Source organism: Oratosquilla oratoria, chromosome 41 (assembly GCF_046742065.1).
Source record: "Oratosquilla oratoria isolate Oo_2021 chromosome 41, ASM4674206v1, whole genome shotgun sequence".
NCBI lineage: Eukaryota > Metazoa > Arthropoda > Malacostraca > Stomatopoda > Squillidae > Oratosquilla > Oratosquilla oratoria.
In genome coordinates, this window is record NC_134817.1 from 2,793,203 (window position 1) to 2,820,000 (window position 26,798).

Consider the following 26,798-nt stretch of genomic DNA (forward strand, 5'->3'; position numbering starts at 1 on the left):
GGAAGAGAGGGAGGGAAGGAAGGAAGGAAGAGAGGGAGGGTGAAAGGAGGGGAAGTGTAGAAGTGGAGGAGGAGAAGGAGGAGTACGAGGAGGAGTACGAGGAGGAGGAGGAGGTGGAGGAGGAAGTGGAGGCAGTGGAGGAGGAGGTGGAGGAGGAAGTGGAAGAGGAAGTGGAAGAGGAAGAGGAGGAGGAAGTGGAAGAGGAGGAGGAGGTGAAAGAGGAAGAGGAGTACGAAGGCGCAGAAGGCATCAGGAACAGTTTCGCCACAACCCAAACACTAACACAGGACGATGTGAAGTACCTAGGACATTAAGCCATAAGTCAGATCTAAACTACCCGACGACGGAGCAAAAGGACCGGGGGGGGGGGGTGTAGCTCCCTTAGACAGCTCCTTGCAATGGCCGCCTACCTTCAATCCATCTCTCTCTCTCCCCGAGAGACAAAATTCCTCTCTTTGAAGACTTTAGCACCAGAATCAGACACCCCGTCCTCAGACCCTTTCTCAGAACACAAGCTGACCAAAACGAACACAACATTTCAAGTACAAACAAAACACATAAACAACATTGATACACCTACGCTCTGGTTACTGAAAGAGAGAGAGAGAGAGAGAGAGAGAGAGAGAGAGAGAGAGAGAGAGAGAGAGAGAGAGAGAGAGCTAGAGAGAGAGAGAGACAGAGAGAGAGAAAGCGAGGGAGAGAGAGAGAGAGAATATGAATATCCCGACAGGCGCCCGTGTGGTCGACTCATGTAAGCTAAGGTTATCGTCAATACTCCCTGACGACACGTGACGTCAGGAGCGACAAACAGTGACGTCATCTCAAGGGCGGAGGAAAGAAGCTAAGAAGGCCGATCGGGAAGACGATAACTAGGGGGAAGGGCACAATCAATTTGAGACTTCGATTTTGGAAGAATAGAAAAATTCTTAAAATGGGTAATTTCAAATGTAGGTCCATTTCTCACGGAGTAAATAATTTTAGATGAAAAAATCAATAAAGTACATGAAAAGAAAAGGAGAAATGAATAAAAATAGAAAACAAATCAAAATTAAAATAGATATAATAAGACTATCAGTAGAATTAAGTAAAACCAATCAATGAATAAAAAAAGTAGATTCATTCGGAATAAGATAATTTCAGCATTTACGAATTGCACTAATTACGGAAATCACTATTTTCGGAAAAAGAAAGACAACAGAAATCCCTCAAAATAAAGACATTTAAAAATAGTCCTTTTTTCTCACAGTGAAACATTTAAATGAAATTAGATAAAAACAAACGATAAAAAAAAAATTAATATAACAGAAAAACAAAAATCAAAAGAAAAGTAACAAAAACAAAAAATAAAAGACAATCGACGAAACAAAAATAAACAATAAATATATAAGCGAATATATACAAGAAAAAAAAAAAAACGAAGGAAAATAGATCCAAATTAAGAAAATGAAAAATGGAGGAAGTCAGATAAAAAAAAAAAAAAAACGAAAAAAAAAAAAAAAACGAAAAGTAGACAAGATGGCCCCAAAAGGTGACAGCGCGGAGAAATTGGTAATTCAGAGTCTGCGGCCATTCCAGGCTAATCACTAACAAGCAGGAGGCATAAGACATAACAAACTACCGGGCACCTTTTACCCAAATTGTCCGGTGCAAGACAGCAGGCACACCGGAACAAACCCGAATCATTCCGGAAAGCTCTAATTATCCACCGTTCCCGGTCGAGCTGGATTATAAGCTCCCCCGGACACATCCGCCGTGTAGTAGCCTATTGTACTGGGACACGGACCAGGAGACTCGGAAACTGACAGACAAATAGACGGACGGATAAGCAGATACAGAGACACAACTCTGAGATCTCATCCGGAAGGGTAATAGCTGTCGATCACGAGTCCAGCATGTGATCTAAAAAAAAAAAAAAAAAAAAAAAATATTACATGCATCTATGATTACAGTGACGCGTGTGATTTGTAAAGCGACGCAACAACGTCCGGCGGGCGCCGCTGTCGGGCTGGGATCACACGTTGAGCCAAAATCACCCAAAATGACTTTCTGAGAAGATGCGTAGGCAGGTTGCGAAACGTTTACTCATACATACACGCAAGCATGTTTTTTTTTTAATGCATGTGTATACTTACTTTGTGTATGTGTGTGTGGGTGTGTGTACATGTGTGTGTGTGCGTGTGCACATGTGCGCGCGCGTGTATGTGTGTGTGTACATGTATGTGTACATGTGTGTACGTGTGTGTACATGTGTGCGTGTGTATACATGTGTGTGTGTGTGTGCGGTATTGCAAGTATTATTTTCATTTTTATACGCGCGTATACTTCCTGATGTGATCTCGTCCATTTCCATACTTCTCCCTTATGCAACATTTGCATCTTGTTGCAACACGCTTCCCCCCCAGTGGCAGCAGAGGCCTCAACTCAGACTGCACAAGGAGAATCTTCTGGTCTGGCCTCTACGGGGCAGACTCCATTGTCAAGCTACTTACTTCCCATACACGCAATGAATAAACAAATTAATAAATATATTGAAATAAAGAAAATAATAAACAAGTTAAATACAATAAACGAAGAAAAACTGAGTTTGTATGAAAGCCTATTATAATTTTATACTGGTTAAAGCGAAATAATTCCATTCAGAATAGATGAACCCCATTGGGCTCTCCCTCTCACTGACTTCAACATATAGTCTAGCTGTTGCCTCTAGACGATTTCATTCAGCTGAGGGAAAGAAAGTCTATCTCGAATCTGGCTCGAATCTCCTCTCGCTGTACTTTAGTGTTGATTCTGTCTGCCGTCACACGATTCTTGGGCTGAAGATGGAAAAAAGAGGACGTCACCTTGTTACTGCGGAGTTCACAACAAGTTTCTTCTTCTTTTTCTTCTTCTTTCTTCTTCTTATTTCTTCCTCTTCTTTCTTCCGCTTCTTTATTCCTCTTATTTCTTCTTCTTCTTCTTCTTCTTCTTTTTCTTCTTCTTTCTTCCTCTTTTTTCTTCCGCTTCTTTATTCTTCTTCTTTCTTCTTCTTCTTTCTCTTCTTCTTCTTTTTCTCTTCTCCTTCTACACCTCATTGTTTACTCCGATCCTCGTCGTCCATCTCTTCTTCTTCTTCTTTCCTATCCTTCCGTAGGTTCGTAATTGTTGCTGCTTTTACTTCTACCAATACTATTTCTTCTTTTCTTCTTCGTCTTTCTTTCCCTGATTCCTTCCATTCCTCTTCCTTCTAGTTATTTTTCTAGCGCTATTTTGACATAGAAAAAGGTTTCTTTTCTCCTCCTCCTCCTCCTCCTCCTCCTCCTCTTCCTCTATCCCTACAATTTCCTTTACGGTACACAACATTCCCTACTACTACATCGATTCCTTTCCCTCTCATGCTACTTCCTCCTCCTCCTCCTCTTCCTCTTCCCCGCCCCTCATTCCACCTCCTATTCCTCCCAAAGTCAAGAATTCCCCTCCTACCCTCTCCTCCCACTCCCTCCTCCTTCTTCTTCCCCCTCCCCTTCTCTTTCTCTCCTACTCCATCTTCTACTCATCTCAAAATCAAGATTATCTTCCACCCACACTTAACCCTCCCCTCCCCTCCCCCCTCCTCCCTTATTTCTTTTCCTCCTCCTCTCTCCCTCTTCCTCCATCTCCTACCTCTTCCTCTTTATCTCCTCCTCCTCCTACATTTAAGATTACCCTTCCTCCTCTCCCCTCCCCTCTCCTCCTCCCACTTCTCCCTCCTGCTCGTCCTCTTCCTCCTGCTTCTCCTCCTCCTCCTCCTCCTCCTGCTTCTCCTCCTCCTCCCTCCCTCCCTCCCCAGCACGCGGAGCCGATGGCGTCAAGAGGAGATCCTGGCGGCGGCGGCCGGCTGGGTCGCCACTCCGGTATCGACGCTGGCAGAGGTCGTGAGGAACCCCCCACCCCCACCCCACCCGACCCCCGAGACCTTATCAGGGGACCCTGGGAGAGGGGGCAGAGGGAAGGGGGGAGAGGGGGTAAGGAGGAGAGGGGGAAAGGGGGAGAGAGGGGTGGGGATAGGGAGAGGGGGTCAATGAGGAAGGGAAGAGGGGGGCATGGGTGAAGGGAAAGGGGGAGAGGGGGCAGGGGAACGGGGTAGAGGGGGCAGGGGGCAGAGGGGGAGAGGGGGGGATTGTTGTCTGCCCTCCATGACAACGCACAAAACGAGTCGGCAGTCCTCCGCGACGCGACGCACGTGCGTGGGTTGGTGGCTACGTCTGCCAAAGGAGCGAAAATCGTTTGAATTCCCATCCATGGAAAGTTGGCATAATTGGTACCCCTGTCAACATGGAAAGTTGTATATGCGATATAGCATGGGGGCGTTTTTGTTTATATATATATATTTTTTTATTGATGGAGAAAATAAATTTGCAGCCCTTGCAAATGACGATAGCCAATTGATTAGAAAAATAATAACACTAAATAAACAAGTAAATGAATATGGGTTCTCTTTATGGACCGATATGGCTGATTTCATCATGATTTCTTTGTACTTTTTTATTAATAAATCGTCCCCCACACACACTTCTACTGATGGATGTATATATAATATATATATATATATATATATATATATATATATATATATATATATATATATATATATTAAATCAACACACAGAATGTGGTCCAGGCTGGCGGGGAAAGGTAAGAAAATGGGATACAGGAAGGATGTGATAACAGAAAACGGAAGGGGTGTGTGGAGATCATAGAAAAAGGGGGCTGGGATGTGGAAAGAATAGAAAATGGAGGGGAGATCGAAGAAATTGATAGAAAACGATATGTGAAAAGAAAATGGGAGGTGGGGTACGGGATCAGGGAGAGAAAACGGAATGATGTACAAGGATAAGCGGAAAGAAAATGGTGTGAGTGCGAGAGGGGATAGAGAAAACGTAATACAAAAAAAGGGAAGAGAATGAAAATGGTACATGGCAAAAAAAAAAAAAAAAAAAATAGAAAACGGAATGATGATAATAAAAGGAGAGAAAATGGGCTGCACGCAAGTAGAAAAGGAGAAAATCCTATGGGCGAGGAGTGAATGGAGAAGGGCGACAGAAATATGGAAGAGAAATGCAACTTGGAGGGATTGTGGGGGGTCGGGTAAGTTAAGGCGGCAATACCGTCGTCACAGATGAGATTTCTGAAGCACCTAGGTTAAGAATCACGTTAGATTAGGTTAGGTTAAGGTTAGATTGGATTAGGTTAGGTTAGGTTAAGTTAGGTTTATATTGGGTTAAGGTTAGGTTAAGTTAGGCTAGGTTGGATTAGGTTAGGTTTAGGTTATGTTACGTTAGAATGGATTAAGTTAGGTTTGGTAAAGTTAGGTTAGGTTAAGTTAGGGTAGGTTGGGTTAGGTTAGGTTACGTTAGAATGGGTTAAGTTAGGCTAGGTTGGGTTAGGTTAGGTTACGTTAAATGGGTTAGGTTTGGTAAAGTTAGGTTAGGTTAGGTTAAGTTAGGCTAGGTTGGATTAGGTTAGGTTTAGGTTAGGTTACGTTAGAATGGGTTTGGTTAGGTTTGGTAAAGTTAGGTTAGGTTAGGTGTTGTTAAAATTGGCTACGACTTACAAAATATCGCCATATTGACGGCGATGCTAATCGAACATGACATACTGTTTACAGCAGCGACAGCGATAATCTCTTCTTAAATTGCAGCGGGGATGAGGGGGGAAAGGAGGAGGAGGAGGAGGAGGAGGAGGAGGAGGAGGAGGAGAAGGAGGATGGGGAGGATGAGGAGGAGGGAGGAGACACAAGATACACACACACATGGATGTATATACATGTATATACATATATATATATATATATATATATAAGTAGAACCTTCCTTTCCATTTCGTTCATGTGGAATGGATGGGACGGCAGGATCGGGGCAACGACTAGGTATAGAAATAGATGGATTGAATGGGAATGTAATGGGAGAGGGCGGCGGCCGGCATGATAGATGGAAACTCAACTAAGAAAAGTTGAGTATGAACGTCAGAGGCGAGAGACAGAATACATGTGTGTTTTCGTGCGTGTGCGCGTTTACCTAATTGTAATGTATAAAAGATAATAGGTATGCTCGTGAGGTCCCGCCTCGGTGCTTCTCTTGACCAAACTTGGCTTTATATTCGCTGTCATATTTTTTTTTTTTTTTTTTTTTTTTTTTTTGGCTACAAAGCCCTCTGTGAGGGGCACCATCCTAGCCTCCTGATAAGGGGGAGTGTGTGACGTTAAACCATATCATCATCATCATCATTTCTTAATATTATTGAGACATTTTTTGTCATTTTTTTCCAAGTCCTCTGGATCTTATGTGTCCTACACTCACTGAGAAACCTTCATCGACTATGCACACTCTTTTCATAGTCTAGAAAGGAGAGACGGGAGAGGGGGAGAGGGAGAGAGGGAGAGGAGAGAGGGAAGAGGATAGAAGGAGGAGGGAAGAAGGAAGAGTGAAGAGGGTAAAGGGAAGAGAGGAATTGAAGTGAAGAGAGGAGAGAGTGAACAGTGGAGAGGAGAGAGAGAAGGAAAGAGAGCGTATAGGAGAGGGGGAGGGAAGAGGGAAGAGGGGAGAGTGAGGAGGAGAGGGGTGGGTGGGAGAGGGAGCGTGGAGAGGGGAGATCCAAGGCTGAGTGAGAGGAAATCTTGACTAAGGCCTCATCGTCGTCCTTGAGCAAATATTGACACGTTTGTCCTTCCTATCAAAAGGACCCGAGCTCACCCTTGATGTCACCCTTACAACCTCCTTCTCGAGAGTTTGTACCCTCGTAATGGGAGATGATTAGTGACTATATAGTGTCCTTGAGGACGACGGGGAGGGGGAAGGGGAGGACGAGGGAGAGGGGGGAGGGGGAGGGCGTTAAGTAATCAGTTTTTTTAAGTTTGATTTTCATTTATGATCTATGTGTGTGTGTGTGCGCGTGCATGCGTGCGTGCGTGTGTGTGTGTGTATTCACCTTGGTCTTTGGATCATGTGTTGGACTCGTGATCGACAGCTATTTCCCTCCCGGAAGAGAGCTCAGAGCTCGTAGTGTGTGTGTGTGTGTGTGTGTGTGTGTGTGTGTGTGTGTGTGTGTGTGTGTGTGTGTGTGTGTGTGTGTGTGCGTGTGTGTGTGTTTACGTACTTTTTCGTTTTTTTTCTCTCCAACTCTCTCTCCCAATATCCTCCCACCTCTTCCTTCTCTCCTTCTTTCAACCCTCACCACCTCCACAACCACTACCCCTACTCTTCCTCCTCCTCTTCTACCTCTTCCTGTTCCTTTCTCCTTGATTTCCATTTTGGTCTTCTTCTTCCTCCTCCTCCTCAAATCCCTCTTACTTCTGTCACTCCTCTTCATGTCCCTCCTCTTCCTGCTGCTGCTCCTCCTCCTCCTCCTCCTCCTCCTCCTCTCTCGCGTCTCGACGGCGGGGACAAGCAGGTCAAGTAGGGAGACCTTCAACCTTTCAATTCGGTGCCGGACACTGCACACACGCGGATTTTGTTGCGTCGAGCGAATGTGCGAACAGGGATTTTTTTTTTTTTTTTTTTTTTGGGGGGGGGCGTACTCGGGACTGACCGGGGTTAGTTCCTTGGCTGAATACGTATGTCGATTAAGGTCACTTTAATTATCTATTTGACTTGTTTATTTATACATTTATCTATTCATTAATATATTAATTTATCTATTCATTAATATATTTGTTTATTTATCTTTCATTTTTGGGGTAAGGAGTCTAGACAAACGACTCGCCCCCCACCCCCCACCCCCTCAAAAGAAAAGGAAAGAAAAGAAAAATCTGGCTTCAAGAGTCCTTTCTATAGCATCTTGGCACCGCCAAGCTTCTTCTGACGGCTGCAACCCCACCCCACCCCACCCCACCCCACCCCTCCTTCCTGGCACCACGCTGTTCTCCTTGCTCAAGTATCCTTACGTCACAAAACTCTCCCTCAGCTTCCTCGGCGCCAAATTCCTTTTGCCGTAACGGCACAACGTAACAAGGTTATTCTACGTTACAATATCGTAACGTTACACAACTGTACAGTTTCCTGAAGCCAGTCTCTTCTCTACAAGACTATGACGTCACAAGGCTCCTCTACTGTAACCTGACGTCACAAAACTATTTTTTTCTGGTGACACATTCTACACGCTATAAGATCTTGATGTCACAGAACCCTCTACGGTATCCTGACGTCACAAAACTTCTCTACAATGTCCTGGCGCCAAGCTCCTGATGTGAAACTCTTATACAGTATACTGACGTTGTCACGCAACTCTGTAACGTCTTGGCACCACAGGAGTGTGACGTGGAATGAATCCTCTTTAATAACTTGGCGTCAAATTCTTTCTGACTACAACAGCCTCACGTCCTACTCTCCACCTGTACATCAGTCTGACACCAAACTTCTCTACAACAGCCTGGTGCCAAAGTCCTCAGGGAACACACACTCCTGTTATACAATACAGCAGCCTGGCGGTAGGCTATCTTCTTCAAAAGCGTGACGTCACACTACTCTCCCAGTAGCTGCCTGGCGCCACATACTCCCATTTCTCAACAGCTTAGCGCCGAACTCTTCTCTTATACAGCAGACTGACGCCACACATTCCTCTTAACCAACAGTCTAACGCCACACTTTCCTCTTATACAACATTCTGACGTCACACACTCTTACACAACTGTCTGGTGCCACACACTCCTCTTGCACAACTGTCTGGTGCCACACACTTTTGCACAACTTTCTGGTGCCACCCTCCTATCCCAAGTGAAGTATGACTCCACATACTCCTCTTCTACAAGTGTCTGGCGCCAATCACTCCTCTACAGCAGGCTGGCACCGCACTCCTCTCCAGTAGCCTGAAGTCATGCTCTTCTTTTTATAAGCTTGGCGCCAATCTCCTCTCGGAAGACGAGGTAGAATTGGCACCAAGGGTCATAAGATATGGAGTGCCACCGTCCCTTGGCATTTTCCTTTGCCTAACTGTCCTATGCTCTTAGTGTCACGTGTTACCCCAGCTGGCTATTGTCCCTTTCTACATATACTACCCTACCTTCACTCCAACCCTATGTAGTATTCCTTCACTTCATCTCTTGCCCCTGTGTACTCCTATTGCCCAACCCTTTGCCCTTTATGGTATGTGTTGCCCCCACCTTTCGCTCCCCCTTGTCCGCTCTTTGTTGTACCCGTGTCTTCGTAACGGGACTTGCCCCACACCATACGTATTCCACAGTGATTCTTTTTCTCATGGGGGCTTTGCCCAATCCCTAATATTTCCTTGCCCCATATTTTCCTTGTCCCTGGATAGCATATCTAGTCTACCTATAGACCTTCTCATTCTTGTGTTGCCTTGTGGTTCCCTGACTTCAAAGCCTCAGCCCCATAATAACCGGTAACGATCCTTGGTCTCTTCCACAAATGTCTCTTGGAAATGCCACTGGACTGTTGTCTATAATACGTGAATGTGTCATTTTCTGTTACCAGGTGGAATATGTCGAAGTGGATCAGACGCTAACTGTCAGTTCTTGTGTATACTCACTCTATCACCCACGCACATTTCCACTTGTTCGACATGCTGACCACACCCCCTTAAGGAACACTCGCCGCATCCGTCCCTTGGTGCCTATAAGGGACACTCGTCGCACTTGTCCCTTGGTGTTCATTAGGGATACTCGTTGCACCTGTCCCTTGGCGTTCATATAGGACACTCGTCTCCCCCGTCCCTTGACGTCCATAAGGGACACTCGTCGCACTTGTCCTTTGGTGTCCATAAGGGACACTCGTCGCACTTGTCCTTTGGTGTTCATAAGGGACACTCGTCTCACCCGTCCCTTGATGTTCATAAGGGACACTCGTCTCACCCGTCCCTTGGCGTTCATATAGGACACTCGTCTCACCCGTCCCTTGGCGTCCATAAGGGACACTCGTCGCATCTGTCCCTTGACGTCCATAAGGGACACTCATCTCACCCGTCCCTTGGCATTCTTCAGGAACACTAGTCGGATCATTCGCCCACCCCCTATATCCCATGGCACACATATACTCGTACACAACAACTTTGTGACAAAAGGCCTGAGGTTTGTTCCAACTTACCTCAATGCCCTGGACCTTGAGCTTCATGTGGTCCTCTCTGGTGGTCTTCCCGTCCTTCCTCTTCTTCCAGCAGTAACCGTCACGTCGGTACCGGACCTTCTTCCTGCTGTAGAGCAGCATGGACCCGCTCTTTGGTCTGAAAGAACACCAGAAACGGGTTATTAAAGGTTATAAAATGTGGTTTGGTTGTGGTTCAGTGGTTTTGGCAGAAAATTGCCCAAAATAGGGGGACTTGGGATTTTAATATAATTGGGCTTTGGTTGTTTGCAAATTAGGAATGTTTATAGAATAATGATGTAACTGCTCAGGGTTGAAGAACTTCGTGAACACTGCAAGCTGTTGCTGTCTCCCTTGAGCAAGAGGGTAGGGTATAAGAGTAAAGTCAGAGCATTGTCTATGGATAGATGTGAATTCTCATCCGGAAGAGTAATATCATTCACGAGTCCAGCACGTGATCTAAGACTATTGTGAATTACACTCACGCACATACGCACACACATACATACACACGCACACACACACACACACACACACAAACACACACACACACACACTAATATATTCCTAAGCTGTTTCCAGACGTGGGGTATAAGCCTACAGGAATCACTAAATACTTAAGAAACATAATATGAAATCCGACACTGAAAAAATCCAATGAAGAATTTGAGACGTATGTCAGGAGGGAGAGGAGGGAAGGGGGAGGAGGGAACGGGGGGTGCCGTAAGGCCGGCAATATTTCGACAAGTGGTAATAATACGGGCATAAGCCTTCTGGTTACGAGATCTAGATACTATATGGTTCATAATATATTTTCATATCTACATATATATAAATATATACATGTTGGGTTTCGTTTTATGCGTGTCATGTCGACATTACTTGATGCCATCAGTCGTTGCTATCATCGTCGTCGTCGTCGTTGTCGTCGTACCTGCGCGTTTCACTTTCCCGCCAAAATCAACCTCCGCTTTTTAGGCAATAAATAACCAAATCCTTTACCAAACGTATCTCAAAACAAATCCTACATCATTCTATTATCATATATTTTGTATATGTATATTTCCAAGAACTGACGTAACTTTTTATTTTAGTTGGTTTATTATATCGATATTACCTCTGCCCTATTTGTTTACGATGTGGGGCCTAGACGACACTAAATCTTCCTCATGGAGTGATGATTGTACGAAAAAGAATATAAATGTCATAGAATCGCTAGAAGTGTACTAGATTCCCCTAACATGAAGACCTCCCTTAGTCTTTTATAGAGATGCTGGCTGGCAGTTACAGATCCTATATTGACCATTAGACATTTATTTCACAAATTAACTGTCAGATTCTTATGTTGGATTTGTTTATTTGAGTACTTCGCCTTGCACATATGTAGAGAGAGGAGGGGGGGAGGCGAAGGGAGAGGGAGAGGGGAGAGAGAGGGAGAGAGAGGAAGAGGAGGGGGGAGGGGGAGGGGAGGGAAGGGGGAAGGGAGGGGAAGAGGGATAGGGAGTTGTAATGCAAACTATTTAATTATAATTATCATCTTCCTTGTTCAGGTTAATTTTATTCATTAGAGCTTTCATGATTACAATTTTTTTTTTACATAAACTTACCTAAGAATATTCAAAAGCTATATGTCCCGCTTTAATGTTCGAATCAATGAAAAAGTCAAGTGCCCAAATAAATCACATCACCTGATGTGTTAACCAGAATAAAACATATAAAGTCTGTCACCATTTTGACAGTAACGGACCTCTTTACAACTACAATAACTCTTGATTTATTGATTTAATTATCAATGATTTCATTAATTTGTTTGCTTACATATTTTTGATTGTTTATTAAGAGCTTGTGCATAGGATCATCTAAGAATCTGGACTAAATAGTGTCATTTCCTTAGTTCATTATATAGAGTTTTTTTCGTACAAGATTCACTTGAGTTTAAGAGTGATATTGTAAAGTAAAAAATATATATTTATTGTGTCGTAATATTTACATCTTTTAAATATACATGATTATACAATATACATACTTACACACACATATATTATATATATATATATATATATATATATGTGTGTGTGTATACATATATATATATATATATATATATATATATATGTGTGTGTGTGTGTGTGTGTGTGTGTGTGTGTGTGTGTGTGTGTGTGTGTGTGTACCCGCAAATCTTGGGTAGTTAAAATATTCACCGTTAATCTTCAAGCCTTTCTCTTACCAACACAACCTTCTGAAAATCTCTTCCAAGCAAGCTGTAAATATATGGGTGAAATTGTATTACCTTGCCTTATTCCTTTCTCGATCTTGATCTTTTCCGTACCTTTATGTAGTCGAATTACAGCGGTACCTTTCACATGAATATTTCCTAAAACCCTTACAATCTTTTGTGCACTGCTTGCGTAGCGAGTTTAGTATTGCTATTTGTTCTACCGAGTCAAAGGCCTTCTCGTAATCTTCAAAGGTTAAACAGAGAGGTATATTGTATTCTGTCGTTTTCTCGATTAGTTAGTTCATCGCCTGAAAATGGTCAAGAGTCTAATATCCGCTTCTGAAGCCTGCCCGTCTTCTCGGTCGGTTTCCATCTAGAAATTTACTTAGTCTATTTGTAATAATCTTGGAGAATGCTTTATATACGTTTGATAGCAAGCTTATCGGTCGATAGTTACTAAGGTCCTTCTGGTCTCCTTTTTTTATGAAGTAAAATCACTATAGCATTGCACCAGGATTTGGGAGCCCTTTCTTGACATAAACACTGGGTGTTCAACTGAGCTAACTTAATATGAACTTCTTTCCCTGCGTCTTTCAAACGATCTATCGATACACCGTCTTCCCCAGGTGCTTTTCCTCATTTCATAATTTTTAGAGCAAATTCTACTTCTTCCTTTGTAATTTCTGGTACACTACTAACGTCTACAGATGAATTTAATGACTCAACTACTGTCTTCGAGGAGTAAAGCTCTTGGTGTATATATATATATATATATATACATATATATATATATATATGTGTGTGTGTGTGTGTGTGTGTGTGTATGTGTGTGTGTGTGTGTGCGTGTGTGCACATATTTCCGTTGAATCTGCGGATTTGCGCTGTATGTCGTGATCTTGTTATTTTTTCATAAAGAAAATATGAATCATTTTTCTTCACTGAAGTTAGTGGGTTTCCGCTATGTATCAGTTTTTCTTTAAAAATAATGTAAATCTTTTTCCAGAAAAGTAAGCAGATTTGAGCTATATACCATAATCTTGGTATTTTTTCATCATTAAATAAACTTACTATATTTTCAAAGAAGTTAGCAATTTTGCGCTATGTTGCAGGAAACGCGTGTCTAGTTTCCATAACTTATTTTCAACGTGTTCAAAGCGACATCTAGGAATTTGCGTTCCGATGGGATTTAGGTAACTTTCTTAGTGGTCAAAGTTAATCCAAGGTAGTTGACAGTAATCTTATAAATTTAAAATTTGACGCAATATAAGGAGGAAGAATATATTAGCGCTTTTAAGATAATAATCTCGCCTTAGTTACACGCTCAAGGAAGGAGGAAAATTCCTAATGTTTTTTGTCGAATTGTTGTTCGGTATTATGCATGCAATATATATATATATATATATATATATATATATATATATATATATATATATATATATATATATATATATATATGTGTGTGTGTGTGTGTGTGTGTGTGTGTGTGTGTGTGTGTGTGTTTGTGTGTGTCTGTGTGTGTGTTCTATTCTTTCTTCAATCAAAGAGAAAACAAATAAGACGTTATGACGTCATATCGCTCTGCATTTCTCTCCGCAGCAGCAGACAAAAGCACCGCAGTCTCCCAATGCAACTGTTCTACAGCAACAGAACCCCCATCTTAAAAATATTTCACTCGCGGATGGGCCTTGTAAAAACATAAGAAAGGCTTTATTTGACTGGATTTAATTTAATCCTGTTAGTTACTGCTAATACTGTTCTTCCGGCCATTGCGGTCTGATAGCTCACCAAGTTATAAACGACTCTAGGAAACAATGAGATCTTGTTTAAAAATCTTGGATGCAAGGAAAGAAAATGCTTTCCCGCTATCAATGTCGTACTTTTTTTTTTAAACATTCAAGAACTGCATTATTTGGGTTCATTTTGCGCTGTGCTTCCTGTTCGTAATTAAGTGTGTAAGACAGTTTCGCTGTTAAGATTGTTTTCATTTTTAATACCCGAGGAAATAGACAAAATATACTTGTGTTTTTAGAACGAAAAAATTAATAAAGTTTTCAAGCAAATACAATATTTGAATCTATTGGAATCTTTAATTCTATTAAACACAAATTTAAGATATTACAATTTGGACGAAATAATAGTTTGTGCAAATACAAGAATTTAAGAACAAAGATGTTCCGAGATACAAAGACGGGTCACTACGAGCATAGCTCCCCTTCCGTATAAAACAACTATATAAATACCGGTACACAAATATGAAATAATTAAAAAATATTTAAACATTTATATCAACGCATATGAGTGCGCGCGCATACGCGAACACACACACACACACACACACACACACACACACACACACACACACACACACACACACACACACAGACACATACACACACACGAAAAAAGTCCAAATAATATAAATAAATAATTAAAAATTGCAATTGCATCCACCTGTAGAACAACTTTGCAATAAATAAACAAATAAATAAATAAATAAGAAATAATTAGGTAAAAAATAGATAAAATGAAATAATAATATAAATACAAAACGAGAGCCCCAACCATTATACGGAGGCCAAGTTTGACCAATGGAAAGGGTCAAATGCAAAGGAGAATGTATAGCCATAGCATTTATAAATTAAAAAAATAAGGTGGTTTCAATCTAAATACAAAGAAAAATAAAACGGAGAGAGAGAGAGAGAGAGAGAGAGAGAGAGAGAGAGAGAGAGAGAGAGAGAGAGAGAGAGAGAGAGAGAGAGAGAGAGAGAGAGAGAGAGAGAGAGAACCAACACTTAGAAATGAGGATTTCCACCACCCAGCTAGCGCCCTAAACACGGCGATCTCAGCTCAAACATCCCCGAACTCACGAAGAAGAAGAAGAAGAAGAAGAAGACGAGTTCCTTGCCGCCCCCCTAACCCTCGAAGTGGGCGAGCGACGCCGAATTTGGGAAAAGTTGGCACCCTTCATTCCTCACTAGAAGGGGGGGAGGAGGAGGAGGAGGAGGAGGAGGAGGAGGAGGAGGAGGAGGAGGAGGAGGAGGAGGAGGAGGAGACGGAGGAGGAAGAGGACGCGGCCGTTCAGAGATGCGAACCGCAAAGTGAGTTTGGGAAATTTGGCCTGGGATGTGACCGGGAAGGCCAATTTAAGGTCAATTTGCGACCTTGGATTCGATTGCCTCCCGGCTGATTCCGCGGCCGCCGGAGAAGAACGACCTGGAACGGGGGAAGGGGGAGGGGGAGGAGGAAGAAGAGGAGGAGGAGGAAGAGGAGGAGGATAGGAAGGATAGGTGCAGAAGGTGGAGGTGCAAGAGGAAGAGGAGGGAGAGGAGGAAGAGGAAGTGAAGGAGAGCTAGAGAAGAAGGGGAGGGAGGAAAGGGGAAGGGAATGGGGAAGAGAAGGTGGGGAAGAAGGGATAGAGAGGAGGGAAAGAGGGCCGTGAAGGAGAAGGTGAAGAAGGAAGAGGGGAAGGAGGAGGAGGTGGTGGTGAAGAACGAGGTCAAAGAGATGGCGGAGAAGAAGAATTTGGAGGAGGAGGAGGAGTGGGAGGAGGAGGAGGAAGATGAGGAGGAGGAGAGGGAAAAGGAGGAAGAGGAGGAGCAGGAGGAGAGGAAGGGGGAGGGGAAGGGGCGTGAACGAGGGGTAGAATAAGTGGTTGAGTCAGGGTGCTTGGAAGAGAGAGGGGAGGAGAGAGTGGGGGGAACGGGAGAAGGGGATGGGGGAGTTGGAAGATCTCAGTCATATACACGACTCGACCATCACCTGAAATAACATTCATAGATACATGTGTATATATGTATGTATGTATATATATATATATATATATATCTATATATATATATATATATATATATATATATATATATATATATATATATATATATATATATACACACACACATGTGTATACACTATGACTCCGATCAAAGACGATGATGCCCGAACACTTCTCGCTGACGTCATCATCCGGATCCGGATCCTCAGAAATGGTGGCTGCCGGAGTCGCCGAGCTCGCCCTCCGGAGGAGCTCTTGGGCCTCCGGAGGTGCGCGCGCGAGCGTCGAACTGGCGCCTCGCACTTCCCCTTCGGCGGGGTGAGGAAAAGTTCGGGGGTGGAGGGGCGGGGGTGCATATATAGGGTGAGAGGGGGATAGGGTGAGAGGGGGATAGGGTGAGGGGAGAAAGGGTGAGAGGGTGATGGGGTGAGAGGAGAGAGGGTGAGAGAGGAAAAGGCGAGAGGGAATTGGGTGAGAGGGGGAAAGGGGGAAAGGGGGAGAGGGTAAAAGGGAGAGAGTGGGAAGAGGGAGAGGGGAAAGGGATGAGGGGAAAGGGAAAAAGGGTGAAGGCGTGGAGAGGGAAGGCGGGAAGGGTGAGATTAGAAGGGGAAAGGAATATGATACAGATAATATGAATAAAAGAGAAGAAAATGGGTGACGGTGGGAAGGGTGATCAGTAGAAAGGGTGATCCCGAGGTGACGGGTGAAAGGGAAAGGGTCAAGGATGAGGTTGATGGGTGGGACATGGAAATGATATTGGTAAAAGGGAAGAGAAAGGGTAAAGGTGAGAAGGGTGGGGGAGAGGACGGGGGTGATAACGAGGGTGATTTGGGAGATGGAAAGGGTGTAGGTGGGAAGGGTGAAGGTGTTCAACCAGGTGCAATGGTTGGTGCTATGATTAAAGGTGCTGGACGACTGTGACACCTCACAACCTCCCTCTCTCCCTCTCCCAATCCCTTCATATCGCTCTCTCTCTGTCTGACACACACACACACACACACACACACACACACACACACACACACACACACGTGCACGGCTTGACGACGCAGCGATAGCGTTCGTAACCACTACACCAACCGTCCGAGTTTGAATCCCGACCAGGGCTGAAATAATTTCAGTATCGCTGCGCTGCGAGCCGTTCCTCCAACTCTTGTGGGCGGGAAGTTGGATGTATGTGTGTGTGCAAGGTCACAGCATTATCCTTAGATCGGTTATATACGAGCTCTGAGTTCTCATCCGGGAGGGTAATAGCTGTCGATCACGAGTTAAACACGTGGTCCAAGGCCATGGTGAATCATCCATACACACACACACACCCACACGCACACACACACAGACATAGCTGCACGCACGGATAACAAATCTAATATTTTCCTCCAGCTATTCCTCCTCCTCCTCCTATTCCTCCTCCTCCTCCTCCTCCTCCTCCTCCTCCTTCACCTGCCGTGTTTCCTTTTCTTCAAAATTTCCAATTTATTCAACTCCTGTTCTCTTACTGTTGTGACCACTTTCTTCTTTTTTAATAAAGTCTTCCATTATTGTACTTTTTTGTCTTTTCCTCGGCTATTTTCCCACCTTACTCTCCTCCTCCTCCTCCTCCTCCACCACAACCACAATTACCACTACCTCCGCAACCACATCCACCAACTGCATCACTATTGCCGGTCCACCACTTCCTCTTCCTCCTCCTCCTCCTCCTTAATAATTTTCGTTTTTCCAATTCCTCTTTTACTTCCATTTTTCCCTCTTCCAGCACATTTACCTCCCTCAAGTTCCTCCTCCTCCTCATCTTCTTCCTCCTCTTCCTTCCCCTTTCCGGCCCCGTGTAGAGTACTAAAGGTTTAATTTTCATGAATTAATGACTCAGAAATTTCAGTATCACCCCTGTGGACCAAAGTCACGCAGCATACTTTTACCACCACCACCACAAAAAAAAAAAAAAAAAAAAAAAAAAAACTATTAGATAACATACTCGGCATTGGTGATTTTCTTTACACTTTCTTTCCTACTAGCTACTTTCTTGGAGGCATCCCACGGCGCGCCAAAGAGAAACTAGCCGTAAACTCCCTGTCCGCAGCACCTCTCCCAGTTTTGTATCTTTTGAATAAATTGTACCAGAAAAAGCCTAAGGTCTAGGCGAAAGGTGGTAGATAATGCTTTTGTTTTTATATCCAAACTCATCATGAATTCAATTGGTTGAAATAGTGTTTTTCCTTCCTCCTACAGGGAAGAAACTAGCGAGAATGATAGAAAGTATATAGATAACCAATACCAAGTATGCTGTATTATGTAATACAATATGTATTCATGAAAACCTCCTCCCTAAATCTTCTTTACATATATATATATATATGTGTGTGTGTGTGTGTGTGTGTGTGTGTGTGTGTGTGTGTGTGTGTGTGTGTGTGTGTGTGTGTGTGTGTGTGTGTGTGTATGCATGTAAACTTGAGCGAATCCCAGTCATTGGCATGCTCTAAACGTTGCAAACCGAAACTTTCCCTGTAAGACAACACGAGCTGGCTGACATCGACGTCCCTTCTGCAGTTTCTTCCCGAAGTCGTCTCTTGAAATCCTCCTTCAGTTCCCCCAACAAGATGGTCGCCTCTACCGGCAATGCAGTTCTCCCTTTCGCCCATGGACTGAATTAACCAACTTACAATGAATAAATAAATAAATAAATAAATAAATAAATAAATAAATAAATAAATAAAGACAAATAAATAAACAAATGAGTAGATAAATAAATGAGTGAATAAATAAATAAATATATTTTCCCGTATTGTTATTGTTTCAGCATATATGTCCTGAGATCTCCTCTTCTCGGTCTTTGCTACCGGAGAAATTGCGGGTCTCGAACTTGTGCCTTCTCGAAAATGAAATAAATTTAAGATACCTTGAGAACATCTTCGCTTACTCTCCTGTCTTCGCTTTCTCTGTCTGTCTATTTATGTTCCTGCTATCCACTCTCTCTATTTTCCTGTTATCTGTTCTCTCTGTCCGTTTTTGTTTGTCTGTCTTTCTCTACATCTGCTTTCCTGTTATCCGTTCTATAAGTCTGGTCTGTCTGTCCCTTCCTGCTATCTTTTCTCTGTCAGTCTGTCTGTCTGACTTTCCGTCTGTGTCTGTCTTTGTATGACAGTCACGATAGACAAGATTTACGATCTTCACACACACACACACACACACACACACATACACACACACATACACACACACACACACACACACAAACGCACACACACCACACACACACGTACTCCACACACAAATACACACACACACACACATACATACACCGCGCACACACACGCGCACACAAACACACACACATACACACATGCACACACACACACAAACACACTGACATTATTCAAAACACATGGTGTATATCGCCAACAGGCTACAGACGAATTTGTATGCCATCCATTGTCTGATCCTCTGCTGAAGGGAATCGTATGATGTTAACCAGAGCATAATATACAAAGTATGTACACAGCCGTCATCATCGGTTTCCCTTCCCTCCCATCTTATCTCCCCTATCTTACCACCCCACCCTTCTCATTCCCAGACCACACCAAAAAGAAATTACACGCACACACACACACACACACACACACACACACACACACACACACGCACGCACACACACAGAAGAAAATAATGTGGAATTTGGTCATGATAAAAGTTGAAAATTGTGACATGAAAAGTAGAAAATTTGTGGTGATCTATGTGCCTCGGAAAACATGTTCTTGGAGAGTGACCATTCCAAAATGTTGGAAGACACAAGGCATACATTAAATGAAATATTAAAAGGAGGAAATCTAGTAATTATGGGTGATTTTAACTCTAAAGAAATATGTTGGGAGATGACAGTGAAGGGTGGAGAGGACCTTTGGGGAAACATACTACTGGACATGACCATTGAATACACAATGACTCAATGGGTAAAAGAGAATACCAGATATAGAAATAACAAAGAACCGTCGAGACTAGACTTAATATTTACATCAGAGCCTGAAATTGTAGATAACATAGAATACAAGACGCCAATTGGGAAGATATACCACATACTATTTGAGCTCGAACTAAAAGAGAAAATATATATGGGGAGAAATGGGAAACACAGAAAAGGAAGACTGATGTATAACAAAATGGATTTTGAGAAAGTTAGAAAATTCTTTCAAAAAACGAGTTGGGAAAATTCAATGAAGAAACACGTGGAAGAGAAATGGACGATATCAAAAGAAATCTATAATGAAGGAATGGATAAATACGTACAGAAACAAAAACAGAAAAAGATGTATATTAAGTGCTATTATAAGAAAAAAAATAGTGAGGCAAAAGATAAAAGTGACAAAGCTTGGAAAAAAAAACTGGAAAATAGCAAATATATATCAAAATAAGAAATGAATATGTAAAAATACGCAGGGAAGAAAAAAGAAACTATGAAAAAGACATAATAGAGAAATGTAAATATCAACCTAAATCATTTTATAGATATATGAATGGTAAACTAAAAATAAACAGAAAATAGTAAAACTACGTCAAGGGAACATAGAATATACAGAAGATATAGAAATGGCTGAAATTATGAACAAACATTTCAAATCTGTATTCACAAAAGAAAACATACACAATTGGGATGAAGGAAGGGGAGAAAGATCCCCCCAATGAGAGAAATAATTGTGACACAGAAAGAAATAAGGGACCAAATAATGAACATTGATGTCAGAAAATCACACGGCCCGGACGGAATTGCAAACTGGATACTAAAAGAATGTATAGATGAACTAACGGACAAAATATATAAGATAATAGATTGCTCACTCAAAGAAGGAAAGGTACCGCAAGACTGGAAAAATGCCAATATATAAAGGAGGAAACAAGGAAGACCCAACAAACTATAGACCGGTCTCCCTTAAAAGTACAATAGCAAAAAATTTGTGAGAAAGTTATCAAAAGTAGATGGACTAAATATCTGTAGAACAATATACTAAATCTGAGACAATTCGGATTTAGACAGGGAAGATCATGTGCCACAAATTTGATCTGTTTCTACTCAAGGTTAATAGATATAATGCAAGAAAGGGACGGATGGGCAGACTATGCTTTCCTGGACTTACAAAAGGCGTTTGATAAAGTACTACACAAAATATCATTAAGAAAACTCGAAACAACAGGAGGTATACACAGAATTTTTTTTAAATGGATGGAAGATTTTTTGAATGGGAGTTAAATGAGAGTGGTGCTCATATATAAAAACTCCACTTGGGAAGAAATGATAAGTGGAGTTCCATAGGGTTCAGCACTGGCTCCAATAATGTTTGCTATATATGTAAATGACATGGATGAAGGTGTAGAATGTTACAAGAACTTCTTTGCAGACGACGCAAAACTACTAAAGAAAGTAAGTACGGAATAATATTGTGAATCGCTACAGATAAATCTAAACAAGGTCTGGGAATGGAGTCAGAAGTGGGAACATTAAAAAATGTAGTATAATGGAATTTAGAAAAAGGAAAAAAAAAAAAAAAAAAAGAATATCAGGACAATATAAAATCTGTGCAAAGTAAATAAAGTTGGTTCCGAAAAGGACCTCGGGCTAATCATCACCAAAGGCATGTCCACAGACAAGCAGATCAACAAAATAGTCGGAGAAACCAACAATTTACTAAGATCAATAAAGGTGGCTTTTAATTACTTGGATGAGGTAATAGTAAAGAAAATACTAGTCACACTGATAAGACCAAGATTGGAGTACGCAGCGACACTATGGACACCTAGTACATAAAAGAATATAAGGAAAATAGAAAGAATCCAAAGAGCAACGACAAAGATGGCCCCAATACTTTCAAAATTTACATACGAGCAAAGATTATCTAAACTGGAACTACCAACCCTGGAACAAAGAAGAGAAAGGGGCAATCCATTGGCCATTTACAGAATCATGAAAGGCATGGAAGTCCTTGACAGAGAAGACTTATTAAAGTGGGATAGAAGAAAAACAAGGGGGCATGAAAAGAAACTCAAAAAGGACAGTTATAGAAGAGATCTGAAACAAAAAGCTTTCCACACAGAGTGGTGGATGTCTGGAACAAATTGGACGAAACTAAAGTGTGTACAAACACCATATAAGAATTTAAGAACAAACTAGATGTTGCGAGATACAAAGACGGGTCACTACGAGCATAGCTCCCCTTCCCGTATAATACAGCTAGGTAAATACAACTAGGTAAATACACACACACACACACACACACACACACACACACACACACACACACACACACACACACACACACATATATATATATATATATATATATATATATATATATATATATATATATATACAGTATGTAATGTTCTAGCTGCTACCACACAGTTTTCCTGCTTAGGATAGATCTCGACACCCGAACTAATCTTTTCTAATATCATAAAAATAAATCAGTTCTAAACAGAATCATCGGCTTTAGGCAGTTAGACCGCAGTATCTAGACTGAAAGGTATTAGTCTAGATCAATGGGCCCATCTAGGTCTAGATCCACCTCGACCTTCCCCAGGACGAATCCCTAGAACGCCAAATCAAACTTCCGTCAATTTCAAATTTCCAAGCACAACGCCAAATGAAAGCCCCACCAATTCCCGAACAAAGGAGATTCCGCGAAGCCCAAAATAAGCTCGACCATAAAGTCGCCGAGATGCATTGGGGGCTAACACCTCCTCTCAAGAGAAAGTTCGATTTGAGTGCCACTTCCATCGAGGCCCACCCCACCCCTCACCTCGAGCCTTCCCCATCAAGGTGCTTGAGATAACGTCCACCTTGGAAGCCTTATCTCCTCTCTTATCTCCTTCGCCGACTCCCTGGAGTGTTTCCTGTCTTGGCTATTATCTTGGACTCAGTCAACAGCTTCTCTCACTCCTCCTCCTCTTCCTCCTCCTCTTCCTCCTCCTCCTCCTCTTCCTCCTCCTCCTCTTCCTCCTCCCCCTCTCTCTCTCTCTCTTTCCAACATCTCTTTCGTTTCGATCACCATCTCCTACACTAACACACTAACATCACTATCACCACCACCGTCACCACCACTACCACCAACACTAAACAAACCATTACTTTATCTAATACCAGTGACACCATTCCCACCTCCAGTATCACCGTCTCGGAAAACAATTTCACCACTATTACTACCAACTTCAACACCACTATCACCAACATCACCAATACCAGAATTAATAACACCAATTCTATCACCAGCAACACTATTTCCTTCATCATTCCATATCACCAACTACACAACGACCTCCTTTGACACCCCTATCACCACCACTATCACCACCATCGCCACCGTCACTATCATCACCACAGCCATTACCATTAATATCACCACAACCTCTTTCACCACCACCACTACTACTATCACCACCACCACCAATATCACCACGCCCTCTACCACCACCACGTGGTGACGTCATCGATCTGGTCCTCGTTTCACGAACTCGGAAGCCGGAACTTCGCTCTTGTCTGTCCCAACCAGAGGAACTACATAGACGGCACGGAGGTCCTCTCTCCCTCCCTCCCTCCCTCTCCCCCCCTTCTGAAGACCCCCCCTCCCCCCACCCCACCTACCACCCTCCACCCCCCACCTCCCACCCCCGCTTGCATTTTTCTCAGCCCTCGTCCAAACTCAATTCAGTTTCGGAAGACTGGCTGGAAAGCAACTTATGTACGTCTCTTTCTCTCTCTCTCTCTGTCTCTGTCTCCCTCTCTCTTTCTCTCTCACTTCTTTCTATGGATTTATTCATCCCTTCCATCCTCTCTCTCTCTCTCTCTCTCTCTCTCTCTCTCTCTCTCTCTCTCTCTCTCTCTCTCTCTCTCTCTCTCTCTCTCTCTCTCTATCTCTCTTTTACCCTATCCATCCCCTATCACTCTTTCTCTCTCTTTCACTCTTTCTCTTGCTCTATCCACTCATTTTCACTCTCTCTCTCTCTCTCTCTCTCTCTCTCTCTCTCCATCTCACTCTACGTGCATATCCAGGCATCCTCTTTGCACAAAACGCACGTTCGAGCACGTAACGTAATCACATCACGTGATCCACGTAACATCCTCCTCCTCCTCGGGGGGGGGGGAGGAGGAAGAGGGGAGGTGACCTGTTTCCGGTCTGCCCTTTGTTAGACTGACTCGACCTTTGTGAGTCTGTGGCCCTCCCTCCACCCGAGGCCCTTTTTTATTCGTAAGTTGTCCTTTATACCGAACCCTTAACGCTTTTTCCTTAATCCTCACCCTAGATCTCCCCAACCTCTCCTCCCCCATCTTATCCTCCCCCCTTTCTCCCCTCTCCCCCGTCTCCTTATCATCCTCATCCTCTCTATCTACTTTCCTTTCATCTATCCCTTCTATCCTCACCCTCTAACCCCCCAAAAACCTCCCTATCCCCCCATCTCTCCTCGTCCTCCTCCCTTCCTTCCTTCCCCTCCCCTTCCTCCTCCTCCTCCTTCCTCCCCTCCCTATCCCTTCTCCTCATCCTTCTTCCCCCTCCCCATCCTTCCTCTTCCTCCTTCCTACCTCCTCTCCACGCCTCCCCTTCCTCCTCCTTCCTCCCCTCCCTATCCCTTCTTCTACTCCTTCTTCTCCCTCCCCATCCTTCCTCTTTCTCCTTCCTACCTCCTCCCCATGCCTCCCCTTCCTCCTCCTACCCCCATCCCCCCTTCACTTCCTCCCCCTTCCTCCCCCATCCCTACCCCTTCTCCCCTGCTTCCTCCCCCACTCCCTTTCCCCTTTATTCCTGTTCATCTCCCCCCATCCTTCGCCTGTTGCAACGCCTAGTAATAAAATCACCTTGGCTCTTCGACAGAAAAAAGCCTCTGAAGTGAGCCATCGGACTGAAGAGATTGCGATCGTTTCATTTCAGACTCGGAGGGAAGGGGGGGAAGGGGGGGGGAGCACTTGCCCGAACAGTCTTCCATTGTCAACCGGGAAGAAAGAAGAGGAAGACGAAGGGACAGGGAAGGATAAAGAAGAGAAGGAGGAGGAGGAGAATCAAGAGAGGAGGAACAGGATCAGGGTAAGGATGAGGATGCAGGATGGGGATGAGGGATGAGGATGAGGATGAAGAAGGGGACGAAGAGGAAAAGTAGGAGGAGGAGGAGGAAAAAGAAGAGGAGGAGGCGGAGGACTAGTAGAAAAAGAAAAAGGAGCAGGAGTGGGAGAAGGAGGAGGATGAAGTGGGAGAGGAGGAGGAGGAGGAAGAGGAGGAGGAGGAGGAGGAGGAGGGGGGAGGAGGGGGGGAAGAGAGGAAGAGGAGAAGGGGGACTAGGAGAAAAAGAAAGAGAAGTAGGAAAGAGAAAGATAAAGATGATGTGGGATAGGAGAAGGAGGAGGAGAAGGAGGAGGAGGAGGAGGAGGAGGAGGAGGAGGAAGGGCAAACAATAGAAGAAGAATTATGATTTGTTCTTCCCACTCTCCCTCACCCTCCGTCTCTCCCTTTTCCTTCATACCTCCTCCTCATGCCCTATACTCGTTCCCTCCATCAAGACATCCCTCCATTTTTTCACGTCTGCCCTCCGTGCGAATTGGTTGTTACTCCATAACTTGCGCACACGCGCCTTCCTCTTATTGCCCCTCCTCCCTCCACATCTCGCCTCCATACCCTCCATCCTTTGTGTATCTCATTAGACTTGAATGTTTATTCTGTCTGCTGCCAGACGATTTAATTCAACGCTGGGCTCGATTACACTGTTCTCGCGTGGCATCGTTTTGCGTAGTGATTTCACATGCCGTTCGGTGATTTTATTCCATTGTGGAAACCACTCAAGGAAGTAAGAAGAGATCCTGTATCCATGAAGGGTGTATAATCGTGAAACAAGAATTAAAAAATTAAGAGAACCTGGAAAGACCAACTGGTCAGAAATTTGCAAAATCCAGGATGTTGAGTTCAGACCTAACCTAAAACACTGTGTACAGTGCTGGTCTCCATATTACAAGAAGGATAGAGAGAAGTTAGAAAGAGTGCAGCGTAGAGTAACAAAGATCATCCTTAGGTTGCGGAACAAGCCGTATGAAGAGCGCTTAAGGGAATTAAATTTGTTTAGTCTCTGGAAACAGAGAATGAGGGGTGATCTACTTGGAGTCTTCAAAATTGTCAGAGGAATTGAAAAAAATGAATGTAGAAAAATATTTCAAAATTGACACCTCCAACGCAACCAGGAATAATGGGTCCAAGATTGAAGGAAAATTATTTCAAACAGACGTGGCGAAATACTCTTCCTTCAATCGAGTTGTTAATATATGGGGTGGTCTACCATCTAGCGTTATTGATTGTTCCACTGTAGAGGTATTCAAAAAACGTCTTGACATTTACTTAGCTACAGATCCCTGACTAGAATTATTTACTTCAAGATAAGGGAAAAAAGGAAAGGAAAAGAAAAAGAAAAAAAGTATTAATGATAGGTTAAGTACCAGAACAGCCTTGTAAGGACCAATAGGTCTGTTGTTGTTAGTTTGTCCCTGTAACAACTCAATTCAACTCCTTTTGGCTTCATCTTGGGATACATTCCAGAGTCAAGCAGCTTCCCTTGATATCACGAAACAGAAGACGTCGCACATTACTCCGGTGTTCCAGACGGCACTGGAAATCCACAGATCAAACTCCAAGTGGTTATCGTCTCATCCTTGAGGACACAAGGACCAGGGTTCGATTCCCCGAGGAGTAGGTCATGTGTGCGTCTCATCACTCGAACGTATCCCACAAGATCCCCAGTT

General features: G+C 43.3%; 1 protein-coding gene across 7 annotated transcripts in view; it reads right to left on the reverse strand.

Moving 5' to 3' along the window:
- The window catches only part of Camta (Calmodulin-binding transcription activator), a 404,381-nt gene that overhangs the window by 143,868 nt on the left and 233,715 nt on the right, over positions 1–26,798 (reverse strand). For all 7 annotated transcript variants that reach the window (XM_076177798.1, XM_076177799.1, XM_076177797.1 and 4 more), the window contains one exon: positions 10,053–10,188. In XM_076177798.1, coding sequence (XP_076033913.1) covers positions 10,053–10,172 — 120 coding nt within the window. In that variant the 5' untranslated portion in view covers positions 10,173–10,188. The remainder of the gene's footprint in view (positions 1–10,052; positions 10,189–26,798) is intronic.